Genomic DNA, 19,299 nt, shown 5'->3' with positions numbered 1-19,299 from the left:
CTAAACTGCTTCCAATCCTCAGGATTATTGCTTTTTCTGGCCAATTTATATGTCGTCTCCTTGGATCTTATGCTATCCCTAATTTCCCTTGTTAGCCATGGTTAAGTCACCTTTTTTCTTTTATTTTTATGCCAGACTGGGATGAACAAATTCTGTAGCTCATCCATTCGGTCTTTGAATGTTTGCCATTGTCTATCCACCATCAACCCTTTGAGCGCCATTCCCCAATCAATCCTACCCAACTCGCTCCTCAGACCATCGTAGTTTCCTTTATTTAAATTGAGGACCCTTGTCTCTGAGTCAACTGCTTCATTCTCCATCTTAATGAAGAATTCGATCATATTATGATCGCTCCGACCCAAGGGGCCTCGTACAACAAGATTGCTAATTAATCCTTTCTCGTTACATAATACCCAGTCTAAGATGGCCTGATCTCTGGTTGGCTCCTCGACATACTGGTCCAGGAAACCATCCCGTAAACACTCCAGGAAATCCTCCTCCTACAGTATTGTTACTAATTTGGTTGGCCCAATCCATATGTAGATTAAAGTCACCCATGATGACTGCTGTGCCCTTATTGCACGCTTCTTTAATTTCCCTTTTAATGCCATCCCCAACCTCCACCTTGCTGTTTGGAGGTCTATATACCACTCCCACTAATGTTTTTTTCCCCTTAGTATTTCTCAATTCTACCCATACAGATTCCACTTCATCAGAGCTAATATCCTTCATTACAATTGTATTAATCCCTTCTTTAACCAGTAATGCTACCCCACCTCCCTTTCCTTTTTGCCTATCTTTCCTGAATATCGAATACCCCTGGATGTTGAGTTCCCAGTCTTGGCCCTCCTTGAGCCACATTTCCGTAATCCCAACCAAATCATATTCGTTTACCTCTATTTGCGCAGCCAATTCGTCCACCTTATTACAAATGCTCCTCGCATTAAGACACAAAGCCTTCAGGCTTGTTTTTTTAACGCTCTTAGACCTATTAGAATTATTATTTACTGTGGCCATGTTTGATTTAAACCATTGATTTCTCTGACTGCCACTTTCGTTTTTCTCCTTCCTATCTTGCTTTTATCCCTGTTTCCCTTTCCTCTGTCTCCCTGCTCAGGTTCCCAACCCCCTGCCATTTTAGTTTAAACCCCCCCCCCCCCCCCCCCCCCGAACAGTGCTAGCAAACCTCCCCGCAAGGATATTTGTCCCGTTCTGGTTCAGGTGCAACCTGTCCAACTTGTACCAGTCCCACCTTCCCCAGCAGCAGGCCCAGTGATCCAGGAAACTACAGCCCTCCCTCCTGCACCAACTCTTTAGCCACGCATTCATCTGCTCTATCCTCCTATTCCTATACTCACTAGCACGTGGCACCGGGAGTAATCCAGAGATTACAACCTTTGAGGTCCTGCTCTTTAATCTGCTGCCTAGCTCCCTAAATTCTTGATGCAGGATCTCATCCCTCTTCCTACCCATGTCATTGGTCCCAATGTGAACCACGACCTCTGACTGTTCACCCTCCCCCTTCAGAATGCCCTGCAGCCGTTCAGTGACATCCTTGACCCTGGCAGCAGGGAGGCAACAAACCATCCTGGAGTCACGTCTACAGCCACCGAAACGCCTATCTGTTCCCCTTACGATGGAATCCCCTACCACTATTGCTCTCCCACTCTTTTTCCTCCCTTCCTGAGCAGCAGAAGCACCCCTGGTGCCAGGAAGTTGGCTGCTGCTGCCTTCCTCTGGTAAGTCATCCCTCTCAACAGTATCCAAATCGGTATACCTGTTTGAGAGGGGGGTGGCCACAGGGGTCCCCTGCACTACCTACCTGCCTCTACTGCTCTGCCTGATGGTCACCCATTTGCCTTCTGCCTGTGCAGCCTTTACCTGCGGTGTGACCAACTCACTAAGCGTGTTATCCACGACCCTCTCAGCATCGTGAATGCTCCAAAGCCCATCCACAGCTCCAGCGCCGCAATGCAGTTTGCTAGTAGCTGCAGCTGGATGCATTTCTGGCACACATGGTCGTCGGGGACACCGGCAGTGTCCCTGAATTCCCACATAGAGCAAGAGGAGCATAACACGGGGCTGGGCTGTCCTGACATGACTTACCCTTTAATTTAAATTAAATCAATACCACCAATTTAATGATATATACTCAAGGGCGCTTGCCTGCCAGCAGTCCCTGCTACACCACAGAGACCCTAGAAACTATAAACCACAGAATTTAAGTTTTGTAAAGAAGGAGAAAGAGTAAATACTTACCAACCAATCACTTACCCACTCTCTGGTGACGTCACACTTGGATTACTTTTTACCTCTCTCCTTCCCTCGGACATTGGAGATTGGTACGCCTTACCTGGTCTCGAAGCTGTTTATCAACTTGCCGCCGCTCAGCCTCGTTCTCTCGCAGGTCCGCCCGCCTGCCTCCGCTGCTCTGAGGCCTTACCTGGTCTCTGAGCTGTTTTTCAACTCACCGCCGCTCAGCCTCGTTCTCTCGCAGGTCCGCCCGCCTGCCTCCGCTGCTCTGAGGCCTTACCTGGTCTCGAAGCTGTTTTTCAATTCGATAAGGGGTCAGCCATTTAAGACTGAGATGATGATGAGGAATTTCTTCACTGTGAGTTGTGAATCTTTGAAATTCTCTACCCCAGAGGTTTGTGGATATTCAAGGGTGTGATCGATAGATTTTTGGACTCCAGGGGAATCGAGGGATACGGGGATCGGGCGGGAAGGTGGAGTTGAAGTCAAAAATCAGCCATGATCTTATTGAATGGCGGAGCAGGCTCGAGGGGCTGCATGGCCTACTCCGGCTCCTAATTCTTTTATTCAATGCAAGAACATGTGTTTGTTCTCTTTATAAAAAAAAAACTAACGAACTGTTGTTAACACGCCCAATAAATCTTATTTTGCTGCACAACTTGCATCCTCAAAACCTGTTTTAAAGTTAAACAGCAAATTGCTCAATATTTAGTGCAATCACTGGGCAGTATAATAACAAATGCCAGTTAAAGATAAGAATATATGTATTTTTTAGCCATTTTGTCGGCTGTTGCTTCTATTTTGCCTTTTTTCTTTTTACAGAGTACGCCTTCTGGGTGCCCTTGAGCATAAAGATGTGAGAAATGTTTTGGTGCAGGGTCACATTTTCCTCAACACTTCTCTGACGGAAGCCTTTTGTATGGCAATAGTTGAAGGAGCAAGTTGTGGTCTCCAGGTAAAGCAATTCCAAAATGTCCTGATCTATGTATAGAGGCTCTCGGTCAGCTATTTGGGTCTGATGCATCTGTAAACCAGTGGAGTTCACCTTACTACTAATTTGAAGATAATCTTCCCAATCAAAGCCTTCTGTTCTTCATTAAAAACAGATTAAACTTAGTTTTATTTTTCCAAGAGAAAAAAAAATAGAAATCAAATAGGGAATTCAGAAGAAACTCCTTTACCCAAAGGGTGGTGAGAATGTGGAACTCTCTACCACAGGGAGTGGTTGAGGTGAATAGTGCAAATGCATTTAAGGTGGGGGCTAGATAAGCATATGAGAGAGAAAGGAATAGAGGGTTATGCTGATAGTTAGATGAGGAAAGATGGGAGGAGCTGCGAGTGCTTGGGCCGAATGGCCTGTTTCTGCGCTGTATATCCTATGTATAAAACCTATAACTGGGAGTGTTAATGTACCCGAAGGACCTGAATTAACATTTAAATTTATCTGCACACAATTGAAATTGCTTAAGAGTATGTGTTAAAGTTGTTTTTGAACAGTAGAAACCTGATTGTCTTTGTGGGTACAGCTGTCAAGCTTGCAGTATAAACTTAACATTAATTAAACCTCAAGTATTCTAATGAAAATTATTTTTTGTAAGTAAGTATATATTTTCTCTTTCCTTCCTATGTCATCCCTGCAGCCAGTAGCATGGTCAAGAATCATAGAATAGTACAGCACAAGGAGGCCATTTGGCCCATCGAGTCTGCGAAGAGCAGTCCAGTTAAACCCACTCCCCCGTTCTTTCCCCGTATCCCTGCAGTTTTTTCTCCTTCAAGTATTTATCCAGTTCCATTTTGAAGGCTACTATTGAATCTGTATCCACCACCCTATCAGGCAGTGCATTCCAAATCCTAACCACTTGTTGCTTAAAGTTATTCCTCATGTCACATCTGGTTCTTTTGCATAGGATTACATGGGATATACGGCACAGAAACAGGCTATTCGGCCCAACCAGTCCATACCTGCGTTTATGCTCCACTCGAGCCTCCTCCCGTCTTTCCTCATCTAACTATCAGCATATTCCCTTCTCCCTCATATGCTTATCTAGCCTCCCCTTAAATGCATCTATACTAGTTGCCTCAACTACTCCCTGTGGTAGTGAGTTCCACATTCTCACCACCCTCTGGGTAAGGAAGTTTCTTCTGAATTCCCGATTGGATTTGTTGGTGACTACCTTGATGGCCTCTAGTTATTCTCTTCCCCACAAGTGGAAACACTCTCTGTATTTACTCTATCAAAACCTTTCATAATTTTAAAGACCTCTATTAGGTCACCCCTGAGCCTTTTTTCAAGTGAAAAGAGGCCCAGCCTATTCATCCTTTCCTGATAGGTATACCCTCGCATTTCTGGTGTCATCCTTGTAAATCTTCTGTGCACCCTCTCCAGTATCTCTATATCCTTTCTATAATATAGCGAACAGAATTGTACGCAGTACGCCAAGTGTGGTCTAACCAAGGTTCGATTCAAGTTTAGCATAACTTCACTACTTTTTCAATTCTATCCCTCTAGAAATAAACCCTAGTGCTTGGTTTTCTTTTGTTATGGCCTTGTTAATCTGTGTCGCAACTTTGTGATTTGTGTATTTGTACTCCGAGATCCCTTTGTTCCTCTACCCCACCCAGACTCACCCCCTCCAAGTAAAAAGTGACCTCCCTATTCTTCCTACCAAAATATAATACCTCACATTTCTGTGTTGAAATGCATTTGCTAATTACATGCCCATTCTCCAAGTTTATTAATATTCTCCTGTAATTTGTTGCAGTCCTTCTCATTATTGACTCCCCCCAGCGCGCCCCCCCCCCCCCCCCCCCCCCCAACACACATTTGGTGTCATCCACAAATTTAGAAATTGTGTTTTTGATTCCAAAGTTTAAATCATTGATATAAATTGTGACCAACAGTGGTCCCAGCACTGATCCTTGTGGAACACCACTCCCCACCTTCTGCCACTGGGAATAGTTACCCTTTACCTCTACTCTCTGCTTTCTGTCCTGAAGCCAGCTAGCTATCCAACCTGCTACTTGTCCCCTGACTCCACATTCTCTGACCTTATTCAATAGTCTATGATGTGATACCTTATCGAAGGCCTTTTGAAAATCTAGATAAATTACATCTACTGCATTACCCTTGTCTACTCTCTGTTACCTCTTCAAAAAATTCACTAAGGTTGGTCAAGCAAAACTTTCCCTTTTGAAATCCATGCTGACTATTCATCATTATTATAACTTTGGTTTCTAGATGTTCTATTTTCTCCTTTAGTAGGGATTCCATTATTTTTCCTACCACCGATGTTAAACTGACTGGTCTATAGTTCCCTGGATATGTTCTATCTCCCTTCTTAAATATAAGTATTACATTAGCTATCCGCCAGTCCTCTGGCACTACACTTTTTTTAACGGATTATGCATGTGGTAATGCCTCTGTTATCTTCCCTAGATTCTTTTAAAATGCGTGGATGTAATCTGTCCGGACCAGGGTTTTTTCCTCTTGAGTTTGATTAGTTTATTTAATATATCTCCCCTTTTTATTTTAAATACATTTACTAACCTCATGATCCAACCTCATGATCCAATGTCATGTCCACCTGTTCCATCTCCCTGGTAAATACTGAAGCAAAGTAATTATTTAATATTTCTGCCATCTCTATCGTGACCTGTGGTATTATTCTGTCCATCCCTTAATGGCCCTATTCCCATCCTGACCATTTTTTATTTACGTGCCTATAAAATATTTTACTGTTTTGTTTTATGTTCCTTGATAATTTAATTTCATAGTTCCTCTTTTGCCAATCACAAATCTGTGTCCTCTCGTTATCGACCCTGGATATTGGAAACAGTTTCTTGTGGGAGACTACAGTCTCCCGCGTAAAGAAATAGGCAACACAGCGAGCTACAAGAAATAGGTCTTTACTCCAACTCTCACAATACAGTACTGAATTCGTAAAGCCCGCGAACCTGTGATGACTCACGGATTGGTCACCTGCTGGAACCTGATTGGTTTTCCTTCTCTCAGCAGCAGGCAAGTCTGAGCATGCCTTATTCCTCTCAGCTTGCAACTGTCTTGCGGGGGGAGGGGAATACAGCAGTTAAAAGGGGATTATACAGGTTTATCTACATACATACAGTGTTTCCCCAATGTGGCAACGCCACATACGCCCCCCCAGAATCCTCGTTAACTGTAAAAGTCAGTCTCTGCGGAGGTTTGACCAAACGGCCGTAGCGGCTGTAGTAGCCATCTGGCGTGTGAGGAGGGCTGTCTGGGAGGTGGGCCGGTTGGTTCGTCGGCTGGTCTGCCGGTGGGCTGGCTGGACGGGCTGCCGGCGAAGGTGGGGCGGCGGCCGGGAAGTAAGGTTCTGGCGTGTCTTGGTCCTCTTGTGGGGCCGCCGCCAACGCGGGAGGTCTGCCCCGCCGTGGGGGAAGAGCCGGACGAAACGGGAAGCTGAGGTCCAGGTGCGCCGGTTTGAGGCGGTCTACTGAAATAAGGTCCGGTTTCCCGCCGACGTCGATAAGAAAAGCTTTGTCCCCTGTCTCCAATACTGAGAAGGGGCCGGTGTATGGTGCCTGCAGCGGGCCTCTGTGCGCGTCCCGGCGCACGAAGACGAACTCCGCATGTCGTAAGTCCCGAGGCACGTAGGACGGCTGTGGGCCGTGTTGCGAAGTGGGCACTGGACGGAATTGCTGGGCCGCGTCCTGGTGCAGGGAAAGCTGTCTGGCGGCCGACCACGGCTCCGTTGTCAGGGGGAGGAAGTCGCCTGGTACTCTGAGCGGTTGGCCGTAGACCATCTCGGCCGCGAAGGTCCTCTTTGGGCGTGGTGCGCAATCCCAGGAGGACCCAGGGTAGTTTGTCGATCCAGCTGGTGTCGGCCAGGCTGGCGCGGAGGGAGGCTTTCAAGGAACGATGAAAGCGCTCGCAGAGCCCGTTGGCCTGCGGGTGGTAGGCTGTTGTCCTGTGCAACTTGGTGCCGAGGCCGGCGGTGATGGCATTCCACAAGTGGGAGGTGAACTGGTGGCCTCTGTCCGAGGATATGTCGGTCGGCACGCCGAACCGGGCCACCCATGTCGAGACGAATGCTCGCGCGACGTCGGTCGTGGTGGTGGAGGCGAGGGGAACCGCCTCGGGCCATCTGGTGGTGCGGTCGACGATCGGGAGCAGGTGTGTGAAACCGTGCGACGGCGGCAAGGGGCCTACCAGATCGACGTGGACATGGTCGAAACGCCTCTCGGGCACCGGGAAACACTCCAATGGCGCCTTGGTGTGCTGCTGGACCTTAGCGCGCTGACACGCCACGCATGTGTTGGTCCAGTCTCTCTCATCCTTGTGGAGTCCAGGCCAGACGAACTTGACGGACATGAGTTTCTGAGACGCACGCATCCCTGGATGTGAGAGGCCGTGGATGATGTCGAAAACTCGCTTGCGCCAGGCGGATGGGACGACCGGCCTAGACGAGGGGACTGAGACGTCGCACAGGAGGGTTGTGCCGGCTGCGTGGAAGTGGATGTCGGCCAGAGTGAGGCTGGTGGTTGACGTCCTGAGGGCCTGGATCTCCGCGTCGGCGGCCTGGTCTCTCGCCATGCTGGCGTAGTCGACGCCCAGGTGCACTGTGTGGAGCGAGGGTCTTGAGAGGCAGTCGGCCACCAAATTGTCTTTGCCGGCGACGTGGCGGATGTCCGTGGTGAACTCCGAGATGAAGTTGAGTTGGCGCTGTTGGCGCGCGGACCAGGGTTCGGTTACTTTGGCCATGGCGAAAGTGAGCAGCTTGTGGTCCACGAATGCGGTGAACGGCCGGCCTTCCAGGAGGAAACGGAAGTGCCGGATTGCCAGGAACAGGGCCAGGAGTTCTCTGTCGAACGTGCTGTAGGCCTGCTCGTTCTTGCGCAGCTGTCGGCTGAAAAATGCCAGTGGCTGCCACGCGCCTTCGACCCACTGTTGCTCGACAGCGCCGACGGCGTAATCCGAGGCGTCCGTGGTGAGGGCGGTCTTGGTGCCCGGGATGGGGTGGGCCAGTAGTGTGGCGTTGGCCAAGGCGCTTTTGGTCTGGTGGAAGGCTGTCGCCATCTCGCTGGACCAGGTGAGTTGCTCTTTGCCCGTTTTGCCCCTGGTGGCTTCGTAGAGGGGGTGCATGAGTGAGGCGGCCTTGGGCACGAAACGGTGATAGAAATTGACCATCCCCAAAAATTCCTGCAGCGCCTTGACCGAGGTGGGCTGGGGAAAGTCCGCCACCGCCTGCACCTTGGAAGGTAGGGGAATGGCTCCCCTTGGCGCGATTCTGTGGCCGAGAAAGTCAATTTGGGCTGCTCCGAACTGGCATTTGGCCGGGTTGACGATTAGCCCGTGTTGGCTGAGGCGCTGGAAAAGAGAGCGCAAATGCGCGATGTGCTCGGCCTTGCTGGTGCTGGCCACGAGGATATCATCCAGATAGACGAACAGGAAGCTCGGGTCCTGTAGGACGGAATCCGTGAGCCGTTGGAAGGCCTGTGTGGCGTTCTTGAGCCCGAAGGGCATGCGCAGGAAACGGTCCAAAGGGGGTGATGACCGCCGTCTTCTGGACGCCTGCGGGGTGGACGGGGACCTGATGGTAGCCGCGAATCAGGTCGACCTTGGAAAAGACGGACTTTCCTGCTAGGTGTGCAGAGAAGTCTTGGATGTGCGGAATGGGGTATCTATCGGGCGTGGTGGCGTCGTTGAGCCGTCTGTAGTCACCGCAGGGGCGCCAGCCACTGCCCGGCTTGGGCACAATGTGGAGGGGGGACGACCAGGGGCTGTTCGAGCGGCGGATGATGCCCAGTTTCTCCATCGTGGCGAATTCTTCCTTGGCCACCGCCATCTTGGCTGGGTCCAGGCGTCTGGCTCGGGCGAACACTGGTGGTCCCGTAGTGGCGATGTGGTGCTCGACACCATGCTTGGCTGCCGCGGCTGAGAAGGTCGGTTGTGTGAGCCTCGGGAAATCTGCGAGTAGTCGGGCGTAGTCGTCATCCGCCGGGGCAGAGCAGGACCCGACGAGGGCCGGGCTGTTGCTCTGCTGGCAGGCCAGTGAAGCGAAAGTTGCTGCGTCGATCAGGCGCCTGTCGCGGACGTCGACCAGGAGTCCGTGGGCGCAAAGAAAATCGGTGCCCAGCAAGGGATGTGCCACCGAGGCCGTCACGAAATCCCACGTAAATCGCTGGCCGTTGAAACAAACCGCGGCCCGTCGCTTTCCAAAAGTAGCGATGGCTGCGCCATTTGCCGCCACGAGGGGTGGGCCGCTGCAGCCTGCCTGGATGTCGAGCTGGGAGGCAGGAATTATGTTGCATTGGGCTCCGGTGTCGCAAAGGAATCTGCGCCTTGAAAGGGAGTCGGTTATGTGCAGCAGTTTACCTGCGGTGCCGATGGCCATCGTGGCGGCGGGGGTGCGGTCGAGCGGGCCTAGACGGCGGCACGGGGCTGGCGCGTTGGGCCGGGCGGCCATCTTGGTTTGATCGAAAGAGCAGGGTGCTCTGCAGCGTTGGGCTTTGTGGCCGAAACGCGCGTGGTAGTAGCATAGTTCTGCGGCCTGGCGTGGCGGCGCGCGCTCGGTGGTGTCGGGGAGCCTCGCGGCTGCACAGCCGAGTTGGGCGACGGCGAAGACTTTGTCCGCGGCGGCTGCCAGTTGTACGCAGTCCGTGATCGGGGACCCCGCGAGGGCAGTCTGTACCTGCTGAGGAAGCAGGCTGAGGAAAAGGGCCCGAAACAAGAAGCACTGTGGTTCAGAGCCCAGGAGCGCAAGCATCCGGCTCATCAACTGGGTCGGGGTAGAGTCAGCGAGGCCTGGTAGTGAAAGAAGCCTACCGGCCCTCTCCTCCCCGGACCGGCCGTAAGCCTGCAACAAGCGGTCCTTAATGGTTGAGTACTTGCCGGTCTGTGGAGGGTTCCCCAGCAGGTCGAGAACTTCGGCGGCGGTGGAGCTTGCTAGTGCTGAGACTACGTGGAGGTACCTTTCTTTATCGTCTTGAACCCTGCGAAGGGTGAATTGGGCCTCCGTGTGCGCGAACCAAGCTGGTGCTTGGTGTTCCCAGAAGGTGGGGCGCTTCAAGGACGCGGCGCCGGCCGACATCGGGCTGCTGCTGGTTGCCGTCGGGTCGTTGCTGGCCTCTGTAGGGCTACGTGAGTCGGGGGCTTCGGCCGCCGACATTCGGGGTCACCAATGTGGGAGACTACAGTCTCCCGCGTAAAGAAATAGGCAACACAGCGAGCTACAAGAAATAGGTCTTTACTCCAACTCTCAATACAGTACTGAATTCGTAACGCCCGCAAACCTGTGATGACTCACGGATTGGTCACCTGCTGGAGCCTGATTGGTTTTCCTTCTCTCAGCAGCAGGCAAGTCTGAACATGCCTTATTCCTCTCAGCTTGCAACTGTCTTGCGGGGGGAGGGGAATACAGCAGTTAAAAGGGGATTATACAGGTTTATCTACATACACACAGTGTTTCCCCAATGTGGCAACGCCACATTCTCTTCATTTGCTATCTAAATCCTTCATGATTTTAAACACCTCCATCAAATCTCCTCTTGGCTTTCTCTGCTCTAATGAAAACAACCCCAGCTTCTCTAGTCTCGCCACATAACTGTAATCCCTCATCCCTGGAACCGTTCCAGTAAATCTCTTCTGTATCCTCTCCAAAACCTTCACGTCCTTCTTAAAGGGTGGTGCCCAGAATTGGGGACACAACACTCCAACTGGGGCTGAGGTTTAGCATAACTTCCTGGCTTTTGTACTCTATGCCTCTCTTTTTGTCTACATCACAATAGTGACTGTACTTCATTGGCTGTGAAGTGCTTTGGAATGTTCTGAGGTCGTGAAAGGCGCTATAGAAATTCAAGTTCTTTCTTAGTCCCTCACTGTGGGGAGGCACCTCTTTTTTGCTGATCATTCTTCGAGATTTGTTTGTCCCTGGCATTTATTGCCCATCCCTAGTTGCCCTTGAGAAGGTGGTGCTAGCCGCTGCCTTGAACTGCTAGAGCCCATAGGTGAAGGAACTCTCTCAATGCTGTTGGTTGGGGAGTTCCAGGAGTTTGACCCAGCAACAATGAAGACTGGATGGATTGCCTTGGTGGTGATGGTATTTCCATGCACTTGCTCCCCTTGTGCTTTTAGGTGGTCAAGGTTGGTTGGTGTGGGAAGTGTTGCTGAAGGAGTCTTGGTGAGTTGCTGCAGTGCATCCTGTATATAGTACAGATTGCAGCCATGGTATGACGGTGGTGGAGGGACTGGAGGTTTAAGCTAGTAGACAAGGTGCCGATCAAGCAGACTACTTTGTCCTGGATGGTGTCGAGCTTCTTGTGTTTGCAGCTGCACTCACCCAGACAAGTGCAGAGTATTCCATTACTCCTGACTTGTACCTTGTAATTGGTGGTGAGGCTCTGGGGAAATCAGGATGAGACACAATCACTGCAGAATACCCAGCCTCTGACTTGCCCTAGTAGCCACAGCATTTATGTGGCTAGTCCAGTTAAGGTTCTGATCCATGGTGACCCCCAGGCTGTTGATGGTGGGGGCTCGGCGATGTGCCATTGAATATCAAGGGGAAGTGGTTAGGCGCTCTCGTTTGAGATGGTCATTGCCCGGCACTTGCGTGGGGCGAATGTTACTTTTTGTGAACAGGGCATACCTGGGCCACTTCCTGTATGGTCGGGTAGTGCCAGTGTTGTAGCTGTACTGGAACTGCTTGGCTAGAGGCACGGCTAGTTCTGAAGCACAGGCTCCAGCACTGCAGCCGGGATGTTGTCCGGGCCCGTAGCCTTTGCTGTATCCAGTGCGTTCAGCCATGTCTTGATATCACATGGAGTGAATCGAATTAGCTGAAGACTGGCTTCTGTGATGGTGGAGATCTTAGGAGTAGGCTGAGATGGATCATCCACTCTGCACTTCTGGCTGAAGATGGTTTCAAACAATGTTCCCTTTAAGCTGCGCAGCGCTCGGAAGCTCCTGTGCAGCTGGCTCACCAGCTTTTAAATGGGAAAAACTGAACATGAGCAGTATTTTGAATGGGTTGCGCAGCCCCTTAAACGGGCCATGCACCCCCCAAAAAATTCAAGGGAACATTGGTTGCAAATACTTCCGCCTTGTCTTTTGCACTCCTGTGCTGAGCGTCGCAGTCTTTGAGGATGGGGATGTTCTTGGAGCTTCCACTCCCATTAGTTGCTTAATTATCCACCACATTGATGACCGGATGTGGCAGGACTATAGAGCTTAGACCTGATCCATTGGTTGTGGGATCACTTAGTTCTGTCTATAGCATGGTGGTTTTTCTGCTTAGTCCTGTTATAGCTTCATCAGGATGGCACCTGGTGCTGCTCATGACATGCTCTTCTAGGCTCGTCATTGAACCAGGGCTGGTTACTTGGCTTGCTGTTCTTGAAAGAGTGAGCCGGGCAATGAGGTTACAGACTGTGCTGGAATACAATTCTGTTGTTGCTGATGGCTCACAGGGCCTCAAGGATGCCCAATTTGGAGCTGCTAGATCTGTTAATCTATCCCACTTTGCACGGTGGTAGTGCCACACGATACGATGGCGGATGTCCTTCATGTGAAGATGTGACTTGGTGGTCACTCCTACCCGTACTGTCATGGTCAGATACATCTGCACCAGGCATATTGGCGAGGATGAGGTGAAGTCGATTATTCCCTTGTGTTGGTTCTCCCACCACCTGTAGCAGGCCTAGACTGGCAGCTATGTCCTTCAGGACTCAGCCAGCTCGGTGAATAGTGGTACTACCGAGCCACTCTTGGTGATGGACACTGAAGTCCCCCACCCAGAGTACATTCTGTGCCCTTGCTACCCTTAATGCTTCCTTCAAACGGTGTTGAACCTGGAGGAGTACTGAATCATCAGCTGGGAAGGGCAGTAGGTAGTAGTCAGCAGGAGGTTTCCTTGCCATGTTTGACCTGAAATCATGAGCCTTCATGGAGTCTGCAGTGTTGAGGACACCCAGGGACATTTCCACCCCCTGCACTATACCACTGCTCCCATCTCTGATGCGTGTGCCCTGCCATTGGGACAGGATATACCCAGGAATGTTGATGGAGGTTTAGGTGTTGACTGGTGGGTGCAATTCTGAGTATGACTAGATCAGGCTGTTGCTGGATTAGTATGCTGGACAGCTCTGCCAACTTTGGCACCAGTCCCCAGATGTTAGTGAGGAGGACTTTGCAGAGTCGGCTGGGCAGGGCTTGACTAGTGATAGCACGGCTGAGACGGGGAAACTCGCTGACTGTGGAGTTCCATGTGTCACCTAAGCCCTGTTACTCTGGCACGCTGCATCCTCCAGTGAAGGTCCTTATTCATTATACATTATAAGCTGAGTTACCTCCTAATTTAGCTTCAAAACTGGTTGTTCTGTGCTTTTGCCAAAGGTTGTGAGTACCAAGGTTGGTGGGGTGCCAGAGGTTCTACCTGAGGATCTTATCATCTTGTGTGAGCCCACTGTAAAGTCCCTGTGTGAGGGATTGGAAACTGCTATTACCCGGCAACGGCTAGGGATACTGCCACCAGCTGAAACAATCCATGACAGAGTGAAGAATTTGTACACATGGAGAAATGTGGCAGAACGCACTGAAAAGGTAGGTACTTTTTTTTTTACATCAGTCGTTGAGTCTTACTGTTTAGTATGGGCCTTGGGGGACTCTGATGTGAGAGTAATTCTTTTGAAGTAAAGCAAACCAAACATTAATAAGCTTAACATGTTAGTACATAATGGAATCAGGGCTTGTGATAGTAGTTTCCCCCAAATATGGTTTTTGTGCATAACAAAGAGAAGTATAGATTAGAGAGGCCATTTAGCCTGTCTAGCTCATATTCCATAGAAATCTATGAATTTCTCCCCCAAACAAAGCATTAAGCTGCCTCTTGAATGACTGACTCTCGGCATTTTGCGTCCATCCTGGCCCCCCACTCTCCATCCGGACCCGACCTGCCCTTTGTGCCCACCCCCCACTTTCCATCCAGACCACGGTTGGATGCTAATTGCCCTTTGTCATGATATGCCTGTTGGAGTTGCTCTCATTGCTGGCCTGGAGCGGTTATTTGATTGGTCGAGCTGACCATGATGACAGCTCCCCTCTCCAATACAACGTTGCTGGTGTTTCCATGATGTTTACACCTGTGCTGCACACTATTTTTAAGATAACCAATAAGCAGTAACCAAGGAGGTAAAGCGCACACAACAGTCACATTCTGCTTTTTGCCGTACTATTTTACCAACAAACACTCACAAAAGTTAAAGTTCACATGCATACGCCACGTGAATGAGTGTTGAGATCACACTGCCCAATGACTGTCTATTAATTATTTTTAATTTACTAATCAAAAATGCAATTAGTCACATCTGGATTCCCAGTTAGCCACATGTGGCCAGTGGCTAATGTATTGGACGGCACTGGTGTAACCCATATAAATAGAATAAAATATTCCCTGTAAATGGCACGCTGGCTGTTAGAATGATGGACTGAAGTTGCAGTCTTAAACTGCACCTGTATGCAAAAACGCTTCCAATTAATCATCGCTGCTATAAAAATTTGGCTTTACTGAGCTATTAATATTTTGCCATACTATACAGGATTTTAAGTTTGTACCTGCACAATTACAATGCATTAGTTTGAGAGTTCAGATAAATATTTTCAAATGGTCCGGACCTAAAATTAAGTCCTGGTTCTTAGACCACAAATACTGCAGGTGTGAATGTACCAGAAACAACATATATAGGATTTATCCATATTCCTGTTATTAAATTGGTCTCAACCAGCAATTCAAAGTGAGATTGAGTACCATTTAGATTATATGACTCGTACTGTACCAGTTTCAGTATCATAGAATGATTACCGTATGGAAGAAGGCCATTTGGCCCGTCAAGCCCATGCCGACTCTCACCTAGTCCCTTTCCCTGTAGCCCTGCAATTTTTTTTCCTTCAGATACTTATCCAACTCTCTTTTGAAAGCTGTGATTGAATCTGCCTCCACCACCCTTTCAGGCAGTGCATTTCGGATCTTAATCACTCGCTGCATAAAAAAGTTTTTTTCTTACGTCGCCTTCGTTTCTTTTGCCAATCACCTTAAATCTGTGTCCTCTGGTTCTTGACCAATGGGAACAGTTTCTCTCTACTCTGTCCAGACCCCTCATGATTTTGAACACCTGTACCAAATCTCTCAATCTTCTCTGCTCCAAGGAGAACAGCCCCAGCTTCTCCAGTCTATCAACGTAACTGAAGTCCCTCATTCCTGGAATCATTCTCGTAAATCTTTTCTGCACTTTCTCTAAGGCCTTCACGTCCTTCCTAAAGTGTGGTGCCCAGAATTGGACACAGTACTCCAGTTGGGGCAGAACCAGTGTTTTATACAGGTTCATTGTAATTTCTACACTTTTGTACTCTATAGCTCTATTTATAAAGCCCAGGATCCAGTAAACCTTTTTAACTACTTTCTCAACCTGCCCTGCCACCTTCAACAATTTGTGCACACATACCCCTAGGTCTCTCTGTTCATGCACCCCCTTTAGGCTTGTACCATTTAGTTTATATTTCCTGTCCTCATTCTTTCTACCAAAATCACTTTGCACTTTTCTGCATTAAATTTCATCTGCCACGTGTCTGCCCATTTCACCAGCCTGTCTATGTCTTCCTGAAGTCTATCACTATCCTCCTCACTGTTCACTATACTTCCAGGTTTTGTGTCATCTGCAGATTTCGAAATTGTGCCCTGTCCACCCTGTATATCAGGAAAAGCAGTGGTCCTAGTACCGACCCCTGGGGAAACACCACTGTATACCTTCCTCCAGTCTGAAAAACAACCGTTCCCCACTACTCTGTTTCCTGTCACTTAGCCAATTTCATATCCATGCTGCCAGGGATCCGGGTTCGAATCCGGCCTCGGGTGACTGTGTGGAGTTTGCACATTCTCCCCGTGTTTGCGTGGGTTTCCTCCGGGTGCTCCGGTTTCCTCCCACAGTCCAAAAGATGTGCGAGTCATATAAAGTTGCCAGAAAAAGTAGTAAGCCTGAGGATTGGGAGCAGTTTAGAGTACAGCGAAAAAGGACCAAGAGATTCATTAAGAGGGGAAAAATAGAGTATGAGAGTAAACTTGCAAGGAACATAAAAGTGGACTGTAAAAGCTTCTACAAGTATGTAAAAAGAAAAAGATTAGTGAAGACAAATGTACGTCCCTTATCGTCAGAAACAGGAGAATTTATAATGGGGAACAAGGAAATGGCTGAGCAATTAAACAAGTACTTTGGTTCTGTCTTCAGGGAAGAGGACACAAATAACTTCCCAGAAATGTGAGGGAACCAAGGAGCTAGCGAGAAGGAGGAATTAAAGGAAATTAGTATTCGTTTAAAAAAAATAGTGCTGAAGAAATTAATGGGACTGAAAGCTGATAAATCCCCAGGACCTGATAATCTGCATCCCAGAGTACTAAAAGAGGTAGCCATGGAAATAGTGGATGTATTGGTTGTCATCTTCCAAAATTCTATAGATTATGGAACAGTTCCGGCAGATTGGAGTGTGGCAAATGTAACCCCACTTTTTTAAAAAGGAGGGAGAGAGAAAACCAGGAACTACAGCCTAACATCAGTAGTAGGGAAAATGAAGGATGTGATAACAGGACACTTAAAAAATATCAACAGGATTAGACAAAGTCAACATGGATTTATGAAAGGGAAATCATGTTTGACAAACCTACTGGAGTTTTTTGAGGATGTAACTGGTAGAATAGATGAGGGAGAACCAGTGGATGTGCTGTATTTGGATTTTCAGAAGGCCTTTGATAAAGTCCCAAATAAGAGGTTAGTGTGCAAAATTAAAGCACATGGGATTGGATTGAAAATTGGTTAACAGACAGGAAAGAGAGAGTAGGAATAAATGGGTCTTTGTTGGGGTGGCAGACGGTGACTAGTGGGGTACCACAGGGATCAGCGCTTGGGCCCCAGCTATTCACAATATATATCAATGATTTGGATGAGGGAACCAAACGTAATATTTCCAAGTTTGTTGACGACAGAAAACTAGGTGGGATTGTGAGTTCCAAAGAGGCATTAAGGCGATTTAGACAAGTTGAGTGAGTGGGCAAAAACATGGCAGATGCAGTATAATGTGGATAAATGTGAAGTTATCCACTTCGGTAGGAAAAACAGGAAGGTAGAGTATTATTTAAATGGTGATAGATTGGGAAATGTACAAACGGACCTGGGTGTCCTTGTACACCAGTCACTGAAAGCAAACATGCAGGTGCAGCAAGCAGTTAGGAAGGCAAATGATATGTTGGCCTTCATTGCAAGAGAATTTGAGTACAGGAGCAAAGATGTCTTACTACAGTTGTATAGGGCCTTGGTGAGACCACACCTGGAGTACTGTGTGCAGTTTTGGTCTCCTTACCTAAGAGAGGATATACTTGCCTTAGAGGGAGTGCAGCATAAGTTCACCAGACTGATTCCTGGGATGGCAGGACTGTCGTATGAGGAGAGATTGGGTCGACAAGGCCTGTATTCACTAGAGTTTAGAAGAATGAGGGGGGATCTCATTGAAAGGTATAAAATCCTGATGGCTAGACAGACAGGGAGGATGTTTCCCCTGGCTGGGGGGTCACAGCCTCAGGATACAGGGTAGGACATTTAGGACTGAGATGAGAAATGTCTTCACTCAGAGGGTGGTGAACCTGTGGAATTCTCTACCACAGAAGGCTGTGGAGGCCAAGTCACTGAATATATTTAAGCAGGAGCTAGATAGATTTCCAGACACACAAGGCACCAAGGGGTATGGGGCGAGAGCGGGAATATGGTATTGAGATAGAGGATCAGCCATGATATTGAATGGCGGAGCAGGCTCGAAGGGCCGAATAGCCTACTCCTGCTCCTATTTTTCTATGTTTTATGTTTCATTGGCTGTAAAGCACTTTGAGACGTCCTGAGGGCGTGAAAGTCTTTCGTTCTTTTCACCCAGGGCTTGAGCTGCTGCCTACAGCAACACCGACTCCCCACTGGCATACACAATTCTAGGTGAAGTAGATAACCTCACTGTGCTCCTATCACAGAAAATGCTTTGTCTTTGTTCCTGACCTGTTGACTGTTGGGTGCTTGATGCATTGAGCATTAGAGCTAAGGTTGGAAGACTCGTTTTAACCAACCTTTACCAATTATAGGGATACTATTGATGATGAGTTATTTTTGAAAATGGTTCTTGTTTCGAGAGTAGTTGTGAATATAAATCTCAAGTCTCACAAATGAACTCAATTATCATTTGCACATCACTGTGTACTTTCCACTCATTGTGCTTTGCTTTTTGAACGCTTTTCCATCAACATCTTTGTCAGGGGTATTCCAAAATTTAAAAGCAGTTTTGAAAAGGCTAGTCCAGTGAGATTCTTTCAGTAACTGTACTAGATGAGTGAGTACAACCATTGTACAAAAAAATCATTAAATTCTGCTTGCTCTTTAAAGTTGCACCTTTACTTACCAACCAGAATTACAAGTGTTTCCTATCTTGTATTCCTGTCTCATAAGAACTTAAGAAATAGGAGCAGGAGTAAGCCATATGGTCCCTCGAGCCTGCTCTGCCATTCAATAACTGAACTTCTACATTAACTCCCCTATCCCCATATCCCTTGATGCCTTTCATGCCGGTCGATCTCAGTCTTGAATAGACTCATCGACTGAGCATCCACAACCCTCTGGGGTAGAGAATTCCAAAGATTCACAACCTTCTGAATGAAGAAATTTCTCCTCCTCCTCAGTCCTAAATAGCCGACCCCTTTTCCTGAGACTGTGACCCCTAGTTCTAGACTCTCCAGCCAGGGGAAATAGCCTCTCAGCATCTACCCTGTCAAGCCCTCAATGAGATCATCTCTCATTCTTCTAAACTCCAGAGAGTATAGGCCCATTCTACTCAACCTCTCCTCATAGGACAACCCTCTCATTCCAGGGATCAATCTAGTGAACCTACGTTGCACTGCCTCCAAGGCAAGTATACCCTTCCTTGGGTAAGGAGACCAAAACTGCACGGTACTGCAGGTGTGGTCTTGCCAAAGCCCTATATAATTGCAG

The 19,299-nt window shown here is 48.5% G+C and overlaps 1 protein-coding gene across 2 annotated transcripts in view; it reads left to right on the top strand.

Annotated features, from left to right (window-relative positions):
- The window catches only part of piga (phosphatidylinositol glycan anchor biosynthesis, class A), a 30,999-nt gene that overhangs the window by 10,589 nt on the left and 1,111 nt on the right, over nt 1–19,299 (top strand). For both annotated transcript variants that reach the window (XM_086006514.1, XM_086006515.1), the window contains exons 3-4: nt 3,076–3,208; nt 13,625–13,831. In XM_086006514.1, the coding sequence (XP_085862640.1) occupies nt 3,076–3,208; nt 13,625–13,831 (340 nt within the window). The remainder of the gene's footprint in view (nt 1–3,075; nt 3,209–13,624; nt 13,832–19,299) is intronic.

Source organism: Somniosus microcephalus, chromosome 14 (assembly GCF_052327205.1).
Source record: "Somniosus microcephalus isolate GS21.2 chromosome 14, FLI_Smic_1.0, whole genome shotgun sequence".
NCBI classification, from domain to species: Eukaryota; Metazoa; Chordata; class Chondrichthyes; order Squaliformes; family Somniosidae; genus Somniosus; species Somniosus microcephalus.
The sequence above is the reverse complement of the archived record's forward strand: the minus strand, read 5'-3'. Positions and strand labels throughout refer to the sequence as shown.